A 17,861-nucleotide genomic window follows, 5' to 3' on the forward strand; every position below is an offset into this window, starting at 1 on the left:
ATTTTGCAAAGGGTTAAAGGGCTGTGTTGAGATTCTTTCTCTGGCGTATGGATGTCCACTTGTTTGGTACCATTTGTGGAAAGACTGCCTGTTCTCCATCGTGTTGCCTTTGTTCCTTTGTGAAAGGTCGGTTGAGTGTGTGTGACTCTGGGTCTGTGTCCTCTACTCTTCTTTACCCATCTGTTTGTCTGCTCTTTCACCAGGACCACACTGTCCTGTTTACTGTGCCTGTAGTAAGACTTCAGGTCAGGTATTGTCATTCCTCTGACGTTGGTCTTCCCCTTCAATGTCATGTTGGCTGATCTGGGTCCTCTCCGTGTAAACTTCAGAATCAGCTTGTTGATATCTAGAAAACAACTCCTTTGATTTCTTTTTTTTTTAAGAGTTTTGTAGTTTTCCTCCTATAAATCTTATAGGTATTGTATTAGATTTATACCTAAGAATTTCTTTTGGGGGCTGATATAAATGAGACTGTGTTTTTTATTTTTAAATTCCACTTAATTGCCAGTGTATGAAATATTAAAATTTAACAGAGCATGACTGCATTCATGTTAGGCTAGCTGCTTTCTCCTTTTCTTTATAAATGCCTCCGTTCTTTTATATTGTTACTAAACTTACTTTTAATATTTTTCTTAAATATTTTTTCTGATTATCAAAATAATACAATTTATTACAAAGCATTTAGGAAATGCAAGCAAGTATAAAAATGAAAACCCAACTTGCCAAGAGTGCTGTCATACAGATTTTTACTACTGTTAATAATTTTATTTATTTTCTTGCAGTCCTTTTTGGTAGGTGGATATAAGCTGCATTGTATTAACTGAACCATATATGTGTATTGTATGTATGTATAATCTGTTTTTTGACTCAGTGTTATACCATGACATTTTCACCATGTCATTACAATGTTTTTAATGACTTTTTAAGTATCTTGAACGGATGACCTCAGACACTTTGGGTGTGTCCTATAATGGATATTTAATATTTTTAGTTTCTGACTGTTACAATGCAGAGAACAACCTATCTTTGTTTGAATTTCTTGACAGTTGCCTTGTGAGAGAATTTTCCTTGGAGATGTTCCTTGTAGGAAATTGGAAGGAGACCCATTTTCCTTCCCCAACAGAATTTGAAAATTGAGAGATAGAAATTGGTTAGGTAAGTGGGAAACAGTGTCGTGTGTGGCAACAGGGGCCGTGGACTGTTGACCTCAGAGTCTGGGCCACCCACCCGCCTGGTCCTCCAGATCCTGGGACACCCCGGGCCTCGGCCCACAGGACAGTCCCTGCCTACCTGATGCCAGGAGCTGAGGCCCAGGTCAGGAGGTGCTCTGCAGGCGGGTAGTTGCCGGAGAGGGAAGGAAGATTGTGCATCACAGTTGATTCCTCTCCCCTGAGAGGAGCAGTGGACAGACAAAGCAGTCAGAAGTGACCTCTCGTTGGAATTGTCCTCTACTTGGACACTTGAGGCAGAGATAAGGAGACCCTCAATCCCAACATTTTGCGTAGGTTAAATCACTTCTTAGAAGATATGAATAAGTTTTTTCCTTAACTTTTGTTGTTGTTGTTGCTGCTGTTTTCACCATTCATTCCTCTCCTGTTTATTTAAATGTCTATTTATTTGGCTGCTCGGGTCCTAGTAGCGGCACATGGAATCTTCAGTTGTGGCCTACAGACTCTTAGTTGCGGCATGTGGGATCTAGTTCTTGACCGGGTGGAAGCCGGGCCCCTGCATTAGGAGCATGGAGTCTTAGCCCACTGAACTGCCAGGGAAGTCCCTTCCTTAACGTTTTGAAAAGCATTTTATCCATATATCTTCAGAGATTGTATATCCACTTGGTTCAAAAGAAAAATATCTCTCTGAAATTTGTTGCTCCCCACCTCTTTTTTTTCTTTTCCATCTCATCCAAGTAATTGATTTTGTTAGTTTCTTACAAATTCTCTTTTCCTCATTTAAAAAACCCTTTTCCACTTTCATTTTCTTACGGAACATTTCAATCATACAGAGAGTACAGACTATGCTATATTAACCATATATGTAACCTGTGACCCAGTTTTCTTAAATCTTAACATTTTGCCACTTTTGCTTCACATGTATAATTTTTTTTTAAAGAACCAGACCATTAGGGAAGCAGGTGATGCTTCCTGTATCCTCCTTCCTGTGGCCCCGCCTCCCTCTCTTCCTTCCAGAGGTAACTGCCATTTGAACATGATGGTTCTTATTCTTCTGCATATCTATTGTTTACTGGCTATGGTGCTCAGTTGCTCAGTCGTGTCCAGCACTTTGTGATCCCATGGACTGTAGCCGGCCAGACTCCTTTGTCCATGGAATTTTCCAGGCAGGAATACTGGAGTGGGTTGCCATTTCCTCCTCTTGGGAATTTTCCCAACCAGGGGATCGAACCAGTGTCTCTTGTGTCTCCTGCATTGACAGGCAGATTCTTTACCAGTAGCGCCACCTATAAGCCTATTACTGGCTATGCTGTATCCATAAATAATACTGGGTTACATGTATTTAACATTATAAAATGGATATCATACTGTACATATTATTTCAGAGCTTATTTTTTTATACAGCTGGATGTTTGTTTGGTTTTTTTTTACAGCTGGATGTTTTTGAGATTCATTTGTATCAATCCATGTAGCTCTACTTTGTTAATTCTGACTTCAGTATAGCATTCCATTCTCTGAATAAGCTACAGTTTATGTATCTGTTAGCCTATTCATGAGCATTTAATTTTTTTTTTTACAAGTTTTACTATTATAATCAATGCTGTAATGAATGTATCACCATGTCCCTGTCTGCACGCTGGCATTAATTTCGTAGGGTGAGTGCCTCCAGAAGAGTGGAGTTTAGGTTTTAGGACTTAATGACTCTTGTTTTATTCGATGTTCTCCAGAGTGGGTGTCCTGTCTCCTTGCTCACCAGCAGTATCTGGCATCCCCACTGCGCCCCATTCTTGGAGGTGGGGAGGGGGAAACAGAATCTCATTTTCTTTTAACTCATTACTGACCAGGGGATTTTTGCAGAAACTAATGCCTATGGCCAAAGATTTTTATTTTGGACAGCCAAAAATTAATTCTGTTATTTCACTAACACTTTGCGAGTTATTAAATTCAGCAGTTACACACTGTGAAGTCTTTACTGACACACCTGTAAAGTCTCTAGCATCAGGAGTTTCATGTTCACCTTCAGTATCAGAATCAGTCACTAAGGTTTTTTGTCATTTTGTTAGTCTAATATTCACATCATCTGAATCAAAACTATATTCTGAAGAGCTGTCATCTCCTGAGACACTAGTTATATGTCACTCGGTCAGAGAAAGTACCTGCATAAAATTCACTGAAAAATTCTTCACTTAAAAGTTTATGATGTGTCATTTTTGAAAATTTTACATAATAAAGCTTGTGTGTACAGTATACACAAGGTTGGAACAAAAACCTAACAGAACAAAATATGAATAAGAACAACAAATACTAGTTGCATTATGAACACTTGATCACTTTTAAGCTCTAACATCTTTCACACACCTTTCACAGTGATTATAATTGTATCACTCTCTAAAAACATGTTGATATGTCTCCAGTCAATAATTTTCAGGAAAAAAAAACGTATTAATACTTCTCCAGTTATATTATCGAAGTATAATTCCCACCCATCTGAAGTCTTTCTGTACCTCAGTGAATTTGCTGTGTCCACAGAGTTGTAAAGTCCTCACCACATCAGCTTCAGAACATTTTCATTAACTTTAAAAGAGACCACCCACCAAAGTTAGCTATCATCCTCTAGTCTCCCTACAAATGGTTCTAATCAATGATGAATTTACTGTCTCTATAGATTTGCCTATTTCTGGACATTTTCTTTAAAAAGCATCATACAATATATGATGCTCCGTGATTATCTTCTTTCATTTACCTATTTTCAAGATTCACCTGCGTTCTGGCATGTAATGGCACTTCATCCCTTTTTGGTGCTGGATCATAGTTTATTGATCATGGGCTTCCCTGGTGACTCAGGTGGTAAAGAGTCTGCTTGCAATGCTGGAGACCTGGGTTTGATCCCTGAATCAAGAAGATCCCCTGGAGGAGGTCATGGCAACCCACTCCATTATTCTTGCGTGGAGAGTTCCATGGATAGAGGAGCCTAGCGAGCTACAGTCCATGTGGTCACACAGAGTTGAACACGATTGAGCAGCTAACACTTTCACTTTGAAGCTGAAGTTTGTTCAGTGATGGAATGGTTTTGGCTCTCATGACTAGAGGCTGTTATAAAGATTGCTGGACTAGTTTTTATATGGACTTTTTTTTTTTTAATGAAGAAAGGGTACTTTAGATGCCAGGAACAGTAGGCAAAGGTTCTGGGTGTCCACTTGGAGCAGGCAAGTGGGTGAGAAGTGGCAGAGGCCCTTATCTCCAGCCCCCTTGGCCACATGGCTCAGGGTTCCCCACCACTGTCATGGGGTCATAGAGAACACGTGGCAACAGGCATGAACCGTGAGCCCTTCCTCACTCAGGGCCATCCTGCAGCATTCTTGCACGTTCTGGCCTCAGGTACCTACTACCGGTCTCTCTAGGACAGCACTCCAGTGCTGTCTTTTGCAAGGCTTGTCTTCCCCACCCAGCCATTTCGAGGCCAGCTCATCAACTATCTTGGCCATATAATTAAAATCCAAGCTTAGGAGGTGTGGGGGCAGCTCCTGGTCTCAATTGTCTGCTTCACCCCATACCTGTCCACAGCCGGGAGTGGACCCTAAGGTCAGGAACTCCCTTTCAGAACCAGTGGAGCAAAATCCCACTTCTGATGAACCAGCCTCACTCCTTCCCTGGGAGAACTGAATATTCTTGTGAGAATATTCTTGCCTTCAGAGCTCAGAACCATCGCTCCTCTTCATACATTTTAAAAATTCAATTTGCGTAAACTATATCCTTCTACATTTCTCTTGTGTGGAAGTAAGCCAATATGTATCCTTCCTTCCCCCACAGAGGGCGGCCGGCCTGTCCCAGGATCCAGGCCTGCCCTGTGGATTCGGCTGTGGGCACACACCCACCGTCTGCGGCAGCTGCTGGTGTTCCGTGGGCTGGATGGAGAGCAAGGGGTTTAATTTGCCCCATCCATGTCCTCTCCACTGGTTTCCAGTCTTCTGCTTTTATCAGACACACTGCAGTCACACATTAGTGTCTGTTTAGTCCAAAAGTGGAGTCGGGGGTCCAAGGTTATAAACACTGGGGACCCTGAGAGCTGTGATTAGTTACCCTCCATCTGTGGTTGCACCGATTTGCACCTCCGCCTGCACCTCTTGTGTGGGGTGTCTTACCTTTGGGTTTGTTTGTTTTTTTTAATTTGCTTTTTTCTTTCCAAGAGTGAGAATTAGCATCTTTTCCTATGTTTAAAGACCATATTGTTTTTTTTTTTCTGTAAACTGTCTGTACTGGTTGCCCTCCTTTCCATTGGCTTACAAATCGTCAGTGATCTCTGACTAGTCTTTATGTGTTAGGGAGATGAATCCTTTGTGATATTGAGCTGCTGATTTTGTGTGTGTGTGTGAACTTTTTTAAAAAAAATGCTTGATCACATTTTTCTACATAATCGAGATCGTACTCTATACATAACCCTGTGTTCTGTTTTTCAGTCCTAACACTGTATCATCAGCATTTTTTATTTTTCAAACATAGTGCATTTTTACCCTCAGATGGAAATACAGAGGGAGGTTTTAGGGTACAGAGCACATGACCCCGAGTTGTTCGCTCGTGATGTGGAGCTGATGACCCAGCAGCGTTGGAGGAGCACAGTTTGGGGTCAGAAGACACTGGTTTGGGTCCCATCTCTGCCACTTACTGGTTCCAACCTTATTCCAATCTCCTAACTCCTGTGTAAAACAGAACACGGGACGCCTGTGAAGGACACCTGTGAAGGCCAGCTCAGGAACCTTCTGGAAGGAGGTTAGGCAGGTATTTCTCATGTGCCGTGCAGCTCTCATCACCAGCCTCCCTGTCTGCACCCAGACCTCAGGCCTTCTGGAACCAGCATCTCTAGGTTCTAAGATTATGCAGTATGAAAGGACAGTTCGTTAATAAGGTGGAAATCAATTCAATACAGTCCTGAACAGTAATAGCAAACTGAAATCTGTAAATGGGTTTGATAAATGAGAGGGGGTGTTCCTTTCTTGGAAACTCTGTTCTGTCCTCAGGGGAGGCAGGGTTGGAAAGGGGCAGGAAAGTGTGGTCTGTGGATGCTGAGAAGGGAGCTCAGTAAATGCCATTGTCTAAGGCCAGACTGTGAGCTTCCCTAGTGACTCAACGGGAAAGAATCTGCCTGCAATGCAGGAGACACAGGTTTGATCCCTGGGTCTGGAAGATCCCTTGGAGGAGGGCATGGCTACCCACTCTAGTATTCCTGGCTGGAAAATTCCATGGACAGGGGTGCCTGCTGGGCTGCTGTCCATGGGGTCACAAAAGGGAGAATGACTGAGCAACTGAACACACACGAGGCCGAACAACATATTTGAAACGGAATTGGACTGTTTATAATTCAGTAAGGTGGTCTCCCCGTGGAAGTTCACCCACTGCCTCGGGCTTCAGCTACCAGAAGCTTTATAGAGCACACTGTCATTGAGGTTATTTGTCTTAAGACAATACTAGACTCTCTGATGGGTTGTTACACGATGCAGCATGTGGGATCTTAGTTCCCCAACCAGGGATTGAACCCTTGTCCTCTGCGTTGGAAGCGAGGAGTCTTTAACCATTAGACCACCAGGGAAGTCCCTCTTTGATGGGTTTTAAAGGAAAGAATGTTTCTGTTGTATTCCTGTTTCATTATTTTTAATTTTTCAAGAGAGAGTGCAGTCATGGTGAAATATTGAACAAGCACGAAGTCTTAGCACCTACCTGCACACACTCATAGCCTGCCTGGCTCTGTGATAAGCAGAGATAACCCTCAAAACAGCGTTCGTGAGGTGGGTACCACTGCCACCCCCATTCTGCAGGTGGGGATGCTGAGAGCACAGAGGGAGGGTGGGCCGCATGGGCAGGAGGCGGGCGAGGGCGAGCGCCTAGGCTGCCGGCCCAGGGTCTGTAGACTCATTGCTCTGTGGCCCCGACACTGCTGCATAGGGTGGTGTTCGCATGGGGGGCTCTCACCGTGTCCTATGGGGAGGGGCCCGCTTGCTTCTCTGTTGTAACCACCAGCGTCCTCCTCCAGACACCACCAATCTCACAGTTACAGATCTTCTAGACAGGTGTTATGGGTATACAGTGAAATTCAGAGTTTTATCCCTTTTAGAAATGCACATGGCAGCATTCTATACACGTTACTCTATATTTCTTTTTTCCAGTTAGAGGGATGTCCTAACGCATACCATGTCACTGGCTGAGGAGCATCCCCGTTCGGGGTTGTGTCCGGGTAGCCCCCATTGTAGGGACGCACCATCCCACGCGGACGCTTTATTCTGGTCCTTTACTGCTCTGAATGGTGTTGCTGTGCATCGCTTTTTGTACATGACCATTTTGGACCAATGCGAGTTGATCTGTAGGATTAATTCCTACTAGTGGGATATCTAGGTCAAAGAGTATGTGAGTCTGTGTGTTAGCACCACTCCCCCCATGTCTCTCGCTCTTTCCCACTCCCTCTTTTCCCTTATTTTGGCCTCTGCCCCGCAGCACAGCCCTCAGCCCTACTCGCTGACTGCTCCCCCACCTACTCACCTATACCCATCTCTTAATAGGTGTAATATCTTATACCCCAAAATACAGACAGCTTCTGTTTATTTTGACTTTCCCATTTTGTAAACAAAAGATCTTATGGAGAGTCATACTTTCAACCTCTGAAAATCTAGAAAAATTAATCTCGAGAAGTCTCTAGTGAAAAAGAATTATTTCCTTATCTGTGTGTAAGTTAAATGGATATAGAATAACTCATATGTGAGGCTGTGTCTTGACTGATTGAAATTCATTCACCTACCTGTTATGAGTAGAGAGTTTCCCTGGGTGGTGGGGAGGAGGATGGGAAACCTTACGTTCAGAAAAAGACTTGCAGTCATGTTGATGCAAGGTAGCTCTGAGCAGAGCTGAAAGTTACATCTCAGCCCTCCTGGAACACAGAGATGTGTGTTGATGATTTGGGTTATGCTGTCAAGAGCATGAAAGAGTTAGCTCAGGAAATACTGAATTAATGCATGCTTGGGGATGGATCGCAAAGCTTCCCCCCCAAAAAAAAAATTTACAGATAATTTGTAGCTTCTAGATACAAGAAAAGAATTAGTGCTCTTTTAAGAATTAAAAGAACCCTTTTGGAAAATATGAGTCATAGTTAGAGATTCTGTAAGTTTTTAAACAGGAGAAAAAGAAGACCCTGTTAATAATAACAGAATCTGGGAAGCCAGCCGGCAGCATGCTGGCTGGAACAGGGCCGCTCGGTGACTCCTGCCCACTCGGCGTCTCCTGTAGCCTTGAGAGAACTTGCACTTTTCGCCTTCATATTTTGCCAACATTTTTGGACCATTCTGTCGGTTAGAGATGTGTTTGTGCTGAGAAGCCTGCTTCTCCATCACAGTGCAGAGCCCATCAAGGAAGGCCAGGATGCCATGCAGACATGAAGGTCAGTCCACGAAGGTGGCTTTTCTGTTTTCTCTTGTCCTCTCTGGCTGAGGACACCTGTTACACCTTGTACACTGCACACCAGATAGATGGTTTGCGTCAGAGTTGGAGGGCTTGGAGGTCATTCTGGCTGCAGCTCATCACTAGAGGGGCTGCCAGGCTGAAGCTGAGGAGGCTGCCTGGGGTCAGATGCTCCACCCCGCCTGGGGGCCACACAAGATGGCCCAGGCTGGGGGCTGTGGGTGGCGGTGCCGCAGGCATCACACAGACTCCACCTGCTTCAGAGTTCTATCCGACGTGACCCTGAGCTCAGAAGGAGGGACGGGCTCGTCTTTCCTCTTCTGTGTCTCATAGTTCCCTGTTTGTAGGCTGCATGATGACTCGTGGCATTCTGTCCTTGCTGTGGGAACCTCGCTGGTGAAGACTGGGGTTTGAGCTTGTGACCGGCATAGTCATTTGTAGTGCTGTCTTGGCGGGAACCATGCTCCCGGTCACCAACAGCCTTCCCAGCTGCCAGCGTGCCGGAACCACTCATATCCAGGGTGTTGTGGGGGGGACTAGTGACCCACCCTCAGGCATAGCAGGCATCACACTGGACAACAACCTTTTATCCTACAGTCCCTGAATCCTGAGATCTCTGAAGAAAACCTTTGGATCCCACCTGAACTATGTATAAGACTTTATAATCTCTCGATAATCCACTTGGCATAAACAGTCATCACTTGGACTGGTGAAATATTGATTTGTTTCATGTTGGGGTTTGATTACAACTCAGACCCTGGAGAAGTTGTTATATAATATGTGATATAAACATCTTTTGAAAATTGAAAAAAAAAGTCTGAATTCTGAAACATCTGGCCCCAAGGATCTCAGCTAAAGGACTGGGTATCTGAACACACTTTTGATTCTTGATTACAGTTGTGCAAGTACTTTCATCCTTATTCTCTGTCTTCCCAACAGCGTTGTGAGGCGGGTGAGGGCTGCATTTTGGAAGGGCTTAGCTCTGGAGTCACAGCTTTCCCAAAGTCACCTCCAGTGAAAGTGGCCAAACTAGGTGGGAGCTCGGTCTTTCCTGAAGGGTAACCCATGTCCCAGGCATCATGTCATGTGTGACTTGGACCCACTTCTCACCCCTACTAGGCAGACTCAACCTCCCCTTCCTTCTAGGGATTTGTCTGTATTCCTGTGACAGCAGCATTTACTGATTGGTTTGCACGTGGACCCTCCCCTGTCAGACTGTGTTTTGAGGTGGGCGCCAATCTTGTTGATTTCTCTTCCTGATGTCTCTCATGGCACCTGGTCAAGCCAGCACCCAGTGCTCGGAGCTGCTGGGCGGATAGTCAGAGTTTGCCAGCCTTTGTTATCATCGTGGTCGGCTTTGTTGGTTCTGTGTAGTTTCGTTTTCCCTTTTTTTGAACCATTTAAAGTTCCCTATCATACCTGACTCTTTAAAAAAAAATAATTTCATTTATTTTTGGCTGTGCTGGGTCTTTGTTGCTGTTTGAGCTTTCACTAGTTGCAACGAGGGGGGCTGTTCTTCATTGCATTTAATGGACTACTCAATGTGATGGCTTGTCTTGTTGCAGAGCACAGGCTTTAGGCACGGGTGCTCAGTAGTTGTGACTCCTGGGCTCTAGATCACAGGCTTGATAGTCGTGGTGCATGGGCTTGATTGCTCCAAGGCATGTGGGATCTTCCCAGACCAGGGGTGGAATCCCTGTCTTCTGCATTGGCAGGTGGATTCTTATCCATTGCGCCCCCAGGGAAGTCCCCATATACCTGAGTCTTAAAACATCCACATTCTGAGATCACAAGACGGCTCTCTCAACTCTGCCTGTGAGCTTTTCTTTGATGATCTTTCTTTCTTCGCGTGAGAGTCAGAGGCAGAGCGTTTCCAAAGTGTCCTTTTCTCATAGACTGTGGGACATCTGAGCCCACCTCCAAGCCTGGTCCCTGTAAACATGCAGGGGAGGAATCAGACGCCCAAGCTGGGGGTCCCAGGGGACAAAGTGCTGCAGCAGACCAGACACCTCCTACCCTGGTCCCTGCTGGCTTGACTCCTGGAAACCCTGGTGTGCCGGTTGGGGCCCCTCTCCAGTTCCCGAAAAGTGGTTTTCTCAGGTAGTTTTAGATCTCTCCTAAGACGGGTCTGATGGTGTTCTTCACTTTCTCAGAAGGTCGAAATGGCATTCAGCCCAGGTTTTGAAGCCAGCTCCTTCCTTGACATGGCAGTCAGGGTCCTCCTCGGGTTGTCCTAAACGTCCCGGGTCTGTACGGTCCTCTTGCAAGAGAAATACTCCAGCCGCCCAACACTTGAATGCTGTACCTCTCGACTGTGTGTGTGCCCTGCTCCCGGCCTGAGAAGACCGCTGCTCACGACCACGTCCCATCCTGCCAGCTGCACCCATCATTCCTTCCCTGGTGCAGATGCGGGCTCTTCCGGGTTGTCTCCTGGTTCCTCTCCTGTCTGAGCCATGCCTGGTCCTCTTCTTTTCTGTGGTTACCCACGTGGTTGCTTCTTCAAGTTCTTGAGAACAGGGACGTTGCTTATTTATCGTATCCCCCTGAGGGCCAGCATCCCTGGACTTCCCTGGGCTTGTGACCACAGCTCGGACCTCTGTCCTGTCATCACAGAGCCACCTTCTCTGTGTCTGTGTCCAGATTCGCCGCCTCCCAGGAGGACACCTGTCATTGGATGAGGGTGCAGCCTGGTCCAGGGTGACCTCAGCTCAATGACATCTACAGAGACACTGTTTCCAAAGGTCACATCCACGGGTACCAGGAATTAGGATCTGGCCATCTCTTTGGGGGGAAACACAATTCTGTTTTCTCTCCTCAAAACCATTTGAACTACTACTGCTTGTCACCTTTCAGGTGAGTCATTGAGACTCTGGTCACTCGCCTCCTGCTCTTGACCAGCAGTTCCAGAGATAAGACCTGGTCCAACCAGGCAGATCTTCGCATCCTGGAATGCTCAAACTGAAAAGCGTTCATAGAAGTGCTTTTGTTTAAATTTTACAGTTGGAAAAGGTAGACAAACCATCTTATTTTCTTGTGCTTCAGGTCTTACAGCTGTGACCGTAAAGCAGACAAGTACTACTGTGTTCCCTGATGCCAGGGGCACTGTTCCTCCCTTGTTTTCAGCAAGTCAAGAAACAAGGTGTTTCTGATCAATCAGTGCCTTTAAAGTACCAGACAGATATTTTAAGGCAAGGGCCCAAGGCTTGTTTTCACCCCCTGAGTCCTGCAGAGAGTCGCCCTCAGCAAAGTGCCAGGAGCTGCAGCTGGTGCTCCTGGAGGCTGCATGGTGACTGGAGGCTGGAGTGAGTGTGGGCATGCAGGGAATATGTGTGGGTTGTGGTCACAGCTAACTCCAGGGTGGCAGGGAGGAGCCCTCGGGGTGTTGGAGGTTTCCACACATCCTCACGACAGGGAATGCAGAGCCATAGTGTGACCCCAGGCCTCCTTCTGAAATACCATTTCACCTCCTGCATTTCCTGTCCCAGATGACTCTCAACTATCATTCCCTCTACAGCAAGTCACCGACATATGAACGAGTTCTGTTCCAAGAGCAGGTTCATAAGTCCAATTTGTTCGTAAATCCAACAAAGTAAGCCAACTAACACAATCGACTGTGTAGTGGACTGTAATAATATAATATATATTCTGTGTATATACTGTACAGGTTTATAATACTTTTTCACACAAACACATGAAAAACATAGAAAATAAAACATTTTTAATTTTACAGCACAGTACCATGAAAAGTACAGTAGTACGGGCTACCTCACTCCTGTTTTACGCCTTCTTGTGGACGTCCTGGGCTTAAAATAAACATACTGTAACTCGATACAGTACATACAGTAAGGTACACAGAAGCACAACTACTTGTAGATAATGCGTGCCAGGTGACACTGTACGCCAGACATGTGAGCTCACTTACGTGATTGGACATGTGAAAGCACAGTCACGTCTTTTGAAAGTTCACATCTTGAAGGTTCATATATAGGGGACTTACTGTACTAAGTTCAGAGATGGGGAATGTCAGAATTAAAATTAGCTGTTAAACCAGTGACAATATTCGTGTGAAAGTAGAATAGAGTTTTCCTCGTTTTTTAGACAAAACTTTTTAAGGTATTTGGGTCAATAAGTTGGATAATCTGACAAACATCTTTTCTTCCCATATCTTTTCATCTTTTTAAATTAAAAAGTAGCATGAAACCATTTATGGGGCATAGTGAAAATGAAAGTCGCTCAGTCTTGTCCGACTCTTTACCACTCCGTGGACTATACAGTCCATGGAATTCTCTGGGCCAGAATACCAGAGTGGGTAGCCTTTCCCTTCTCCAGGGGATCTTCCCAACCCAAGGATCAAACCAGGTCTCCTGCATTGCAGGTGGATTCTTTACCAGCTGGCCACACGGCTCTTTGTGAAATTTTAGTTCTTCCAGAGGGGCTGTCCTCAGTTTGATTGATATTTGAGTCAGTGTTACCCCTCAAAAATAAGGGCTGAACAAGTTGCTCTGTAATGATAATTTGCAAGTTGTAAATAATAATTTACAAGTTCCTCTGTAAATGATAATGCTGTCTTGGCAAAATATTATTCTTGGGGCAAAATGGATTGAACAAGAAAATACAGGACAATTAGATCTTTGTCGATTTTCGCTTTTAATGACTCCAGCCTGTGTGCTGTGTTTTTAATAATTGCAGAGGATGTTTTTAATAATGATCTTGTGTAAAATGTTGTGGTTTGAGTTACAGGCACTGGGAGTTGTTGGGCTGGGGTGACATAGGAACTGGCTCCAGGAGCTGTGCTCCCCAGGAATGGCTGGCTGACGACTCCCCTCTTCTTCCTCCTGTGACCCGGTCCTCAGGTCGGCTCTCAGCTCATGATGGCAAAAAACAGGCCCCAACTGCACAGCCCAGATGGGGGTCAGGGAGCCAAGCCTGGATTGACAGTGGGAGACAATTGCTTTCTGAAACAAACTTGCCATGATGTATGAATACTAGAAGGAAGGATGCTGGGCCTAGCAGCTTAGCGCTTGGGCTGTTGAGAAGGTGCAACCAGATACTTGATGCTTTGGGGACTGTGATTTAAGACAACAAATCTGCTCCCTAAAAAGCATGTATTCATTTTTACCAGGGTCTGAAAAGGGAAGGACCAGTGATGCGCAGTTCATGGTTGGGGACCAGACACTGTAGCTATGTCCTTAAAGTATCGTGACATCAACAGTTCTTCAGGGAATTACCGCCATTCTGGAGCACTTAGCTGTGTCAGCCTCTGTGTGAAACATTTTCTCATAATCCCTGCTTCGACTTTGTGAGCGTGGTGTTAATACTCTCATGCTGATGGAGCAATGGGATCTCAGAGAGTTTGAATCTGAAACCATGTATGTCTGACTTGGCCCTATCATACTGTCTCTTAGTTTTACAGTGTACTTTGTCTGTCCATCAGGCCACCCTAATTCTGCATCTGTCCCCCACCCTCTTTCCTCAATGCTGTCAGCACCTGGCACCCTGCTGACCTCCGTCCACACTGAACCATGTCGGTTCTGCCTCTGGATGTGCCTGCCACCAGCATTCGTGCCCCCTTCCCCCTGCCTCAGTTGCCATCTCACTAGCCTTCATTTGAAGGCCCTGAACTCTTAGAATAAATTCTACTTGGCCTTCCTGCTTCTAGTTTTAATCTGCCCTAGCCCGGCTTCCCCTCTAGCCGTGGACCAACCTCTCGAAAGTGTAGACTGAAAAAAAAAAAAGAAAAAAAAAAAAGAAAGTGTAGACTGAGTTTAGGGACCTGTTGGCCTTGGCCACTCGCTGTCCTCAGAGATGAGCTGGCCTGCTGTCTCCCACCTGCCTCTCCAGCTCTGTCTTCTTTAAAGCCTAGGGACTTCCCTTCCCTTCCCCCACCGCTTAAACCTGAAAATATGAGTGTTATCACATCCTTTTCTGTCTTGCACTTGGACGATCTGTAGTTACACATTTACAGATGACGACTCACCCGGTATTCCTCACTGAACCATGTACTCCCTGAGGGCAGCAATCACCCCTGCTTAGTTAACCAGCTGCCCAACCTCTGGCTTCGAGCACAGTGGCCGCAGGTGCCCAGGTCTGTGTTGAACAAACGGGTTAACAGACTTGTAACTGAAGAGCCCAAAGCAGTGCCCTTTCTTAGTCTTTGAGTTCTCATTTCACTTGTGGCTGAAGAACGAACCTGTGTTTGGAGCAGTTTTGTCTCAGTGGCTTTTGGTTTGCTTAGGAAAAAACACGCTCCCTTTATGTCTGATTGTTATTGTCAGCAATTCAGCTTCTGCGCAGCAATGCACTCGGTTTTCCAAACTTCCATGTCAGAACCAGCCACAGCAGAAGAAAAGACTAAGTTCCAGGTGATGTAATTCCTCTTGGTCTGGCCTGAGACTGGGTGGGTGGGAGAGGAAGACCGAGGGCTCTCCTGACTGCTTCCAGATTCCCCCCTGATGGTGCAGAGGTGGGAACACTCCAGGCCCTCCTACCTTGGCTGTGCCGCCCCCCGGAACCCAGGCATCTGGTTCAGCTGTCTCCACACACCTGTGCCACTCCTGCCTGCCGTCTTTGAGCAGAGTTTGCTTTTTTAAAAAATTTTATGTATGTATTTTTGTTTGTGCTGGATCTAGTTGCGGTGCACGGGTTTCTTCTTGCAGTGGCTTCTTGTTTCAGAGCATGGACTCTAGGGCTTTCAGGCTTCAGGAGGTGCGCAGCACTGAGGTCAGTAGGTGTGACGCACGGGCTTAGTTGCCCTTAAGGAATGTGGAATCTCCCTGGACTAGGGATCGAACCTGTGTCTCCTGCACTGGCAGGCAGATTCTTATCCACTGGACCACCAGGGAAGTGCCCAGAGTTGCTTTGGAAGGAGACTCTTTCTCTCCAGTGATGTATTATCTCGGCAGCCCTCCCAGCCTTGGTCACGGGCACTGGCTGTCAGAGCCTGCAGCCAGGGCTGTGTGCCCCCAGTCTGCAAGGTCTTGGAAGCTGGTATCTTCCGTGTGCACGTGCATGCAGGCTGGGAGACTCGTCTTCCCATGACCGTCCTGAGTGTTGCCGCTCACACTACTCCTTTCCCTCTTGTTAATTCGCAGTTGGTCATGCTCAGAGCTGGACCTGAACGAGATTCGCCTGATCGTTTCCCAGGACTGTGACAGGAGAGGCAGACAAGTCCTGTTTGATTCTAAAGCTGTCCACACGGCGGAGGAGGTGGCAGCTCAGGTAGGAAACGTGGGTTTGCTTCCTCTTTTGCTTCTGGGCTTTAACCGTCTCTGGTCAGTCCAGCAGCTGCTCGCTGGGCTGAGTCATACAGCCTCGTTAGTGATTCAGAAGAAACAGGGGCCGAGGTTCCTCGACCTCCCCAGTTGAGTACTTATTAATATATACAGGTGAGACCGTTAGCCAATCATCATGCAGATGCTAAGCAGCTACTATAGATGTTACAAAGGTGAATTTGCAAGTGAGTCACAATCCAATAGGTTTTTCATGCCAAATATGTGCTGTATAATGAGAAAGCTAAGAACTCTAAAATTCATGAAGCATTTGCCTGAAGAGAAGGTCTGCTATTTACCATAGACTGTAAGAGGTGGTACCTGGCACTGGGATAAAAGGAGTGGGGCGCTTTCCTCGCCACAGGGTTGCAGGGTACTAGAAAAAGGGCTTGCATCTACGAAGGGGTCTATGTCTCAAGCCTGCTTGATCAAGGAAGTTTGTTTATTTTCTTTTTTTAGTGGAGGGCAGAGTGGTGGTAGTGGTGATGGAGGTGATGATGGTGATGGTGGTGGTGATGGTGGAGATGGTAATGATGATAGAGATGATGATGGTGGAGATGGTGATGGTGGTGGTGGTGATGGTAAAGATGTAATGATGGAGTGATGGTGGTGATGGTGGTAGTGGTAATGGTGGTATGGTGCTGGTGTTGGTAGTGGTGATGCTGGTGATGGTAGAGATAGCTGTCATGGTGGGGATGGTGGTGGTAATGATGGTGGGGTTGGTTGTGGTGGTAGTGGTGATGGTGGTGATGATGGTGATGGTGGTGGTGATGGTGAAGATGTGGTAATGATGGAGTGATGGTGCTGGAGATGGTGATGGTGGTAGTGGTAATGGTGGTGGCAGTGGTGCTGGTGATGGTGGAGATAGCTGTCATGGTGGGGATGGTGGTGGTCATGATACTGGGGTTGGTCGTGGTGGTAGTGGTGATGGTGGTAATGATGGTGATGGTGGTCATGGGGGAGATGGTACTGGTAATGATGATGGTGAGGCTGGTGGTAATGGTGGAGGTGGTGATGGTGGGGGTATGAGGCATGGGGCATCTGAGTGTGGTAAACATGAGGGCAGAGTAGCGCTTGATCCCTTGGAGCCAGAATGGGAAATGTAGAGCAATGTGCCTGATGGGAGCAGAGTCTGGTCCTCCCTGTGAGTCTTCAGGATGGCTGTCCAGTGTACTTCTGACTTGTCGCCTTTCAGCAGTTATCCAGATGTCTACAAATTAAATCCTCTCCTGTTCCTTCTTTTCATGTTCAGTAACCTGCTACCTGTATTGACTGAATCCTGGTGCTTTGGAGACTGTGCAGCTAAATACCTGAATAGTTTATGTCAGAGTCTCCGTCTCTTCAGGGCTGAGATCTCTAACTGCTTCCAATAAGGTCATTTCTACAGGAAGGAAGTGTATGGTTAAAGGCAGATTAGCTGGGCAGATCCCATGGGCTCTCACGCGGAAGTTGGCCAGGTAGCTGATCATTACAGTAGTTGTCAGGCGTGCTAGGTAAGTGGGGGGCTGGGGGATGAGAAGTCTCTCAGATGATTCCCTGAGGCTTTCATGGTAGATGCGTGTCTAAGTTCAGCTGAGCTGGTACTTGGCCCTTTGTTTGGTGACAGCATGCGGTTTCCTGCTGATTTCCCGCATCATTTCCTGTTTCCCTGAAGGCATTGCACAGATGGTATATTTGCACATCTATACTCTGTCACCTGGGCTCTTGATGGTGGTAACAGGTAAAGGGAAAAAAATCTCACTGGTTGGCAAAAGGAACCAGAATCATGTCTGTAGGGGCAGTGATGACCCTGGGGTATGCAACAGAAGTGTCCCAGAAAGTGCTCATTTATTAATAATTGCAGAGGCAGCTGGGCCCGGGTAGGCTTGGAAACTGTCTGAGGCTACCGAACAAGTCCAGTCTGGGCTCTGCTCACTGGACTGGGTGCCGTCACTACCCGTGGATGGCTCTGCCAGAGGGCCTGGTGGTGCAAGACGGGTGTGGG

The 17,861-nt window shown here is 46.3% G+C and overlaps 1 protein-coding gene across 5 annotated transcripts in view; it reads left to right on the forward strand.

The window, feature by feature from the left end:
* FNIP2 (folliculin interacting protein 2) overlaps positions 1 to 17,861 on the forward strand; it is a 123,928-nt gene that overhangs the window by 44,303 nt on the left and 61,764 nt on the right. For 4 of the 5 annotated variants that reach the window (XM_065903841.1, XM_065903844.1, XM_065903840.1 and 1 more), the window contains exon 2: positions 15,701 to 15,827. The exons of the other annotated variant lie outside the window; for it this stretch is intronic. In XM_065903841.1, the coding sequence (XP_065759913.1) occupies positions 15,701 to 15,827 (127 nt within the window). The remainder of the gene's footprint in view (positions 1 to 15,700; positions 15,828 to 17,861) is intronic. 5 annotated transcript variants of the gene reach the window in all.

This window comes from Muntiacus reevesi, chromosome 13, assembly GCF_963930625.1.
Source record: "Muntiacus reevesi chromosome 13, mMunRee1.1, whole genome shotgun sequence".
Lineage (NCBI taxonomy): Eukaryota > Metazoa > Chordata > Mammalia > Artiodactyla > Cervidae > Muntiacus > Muntiacus reevesi.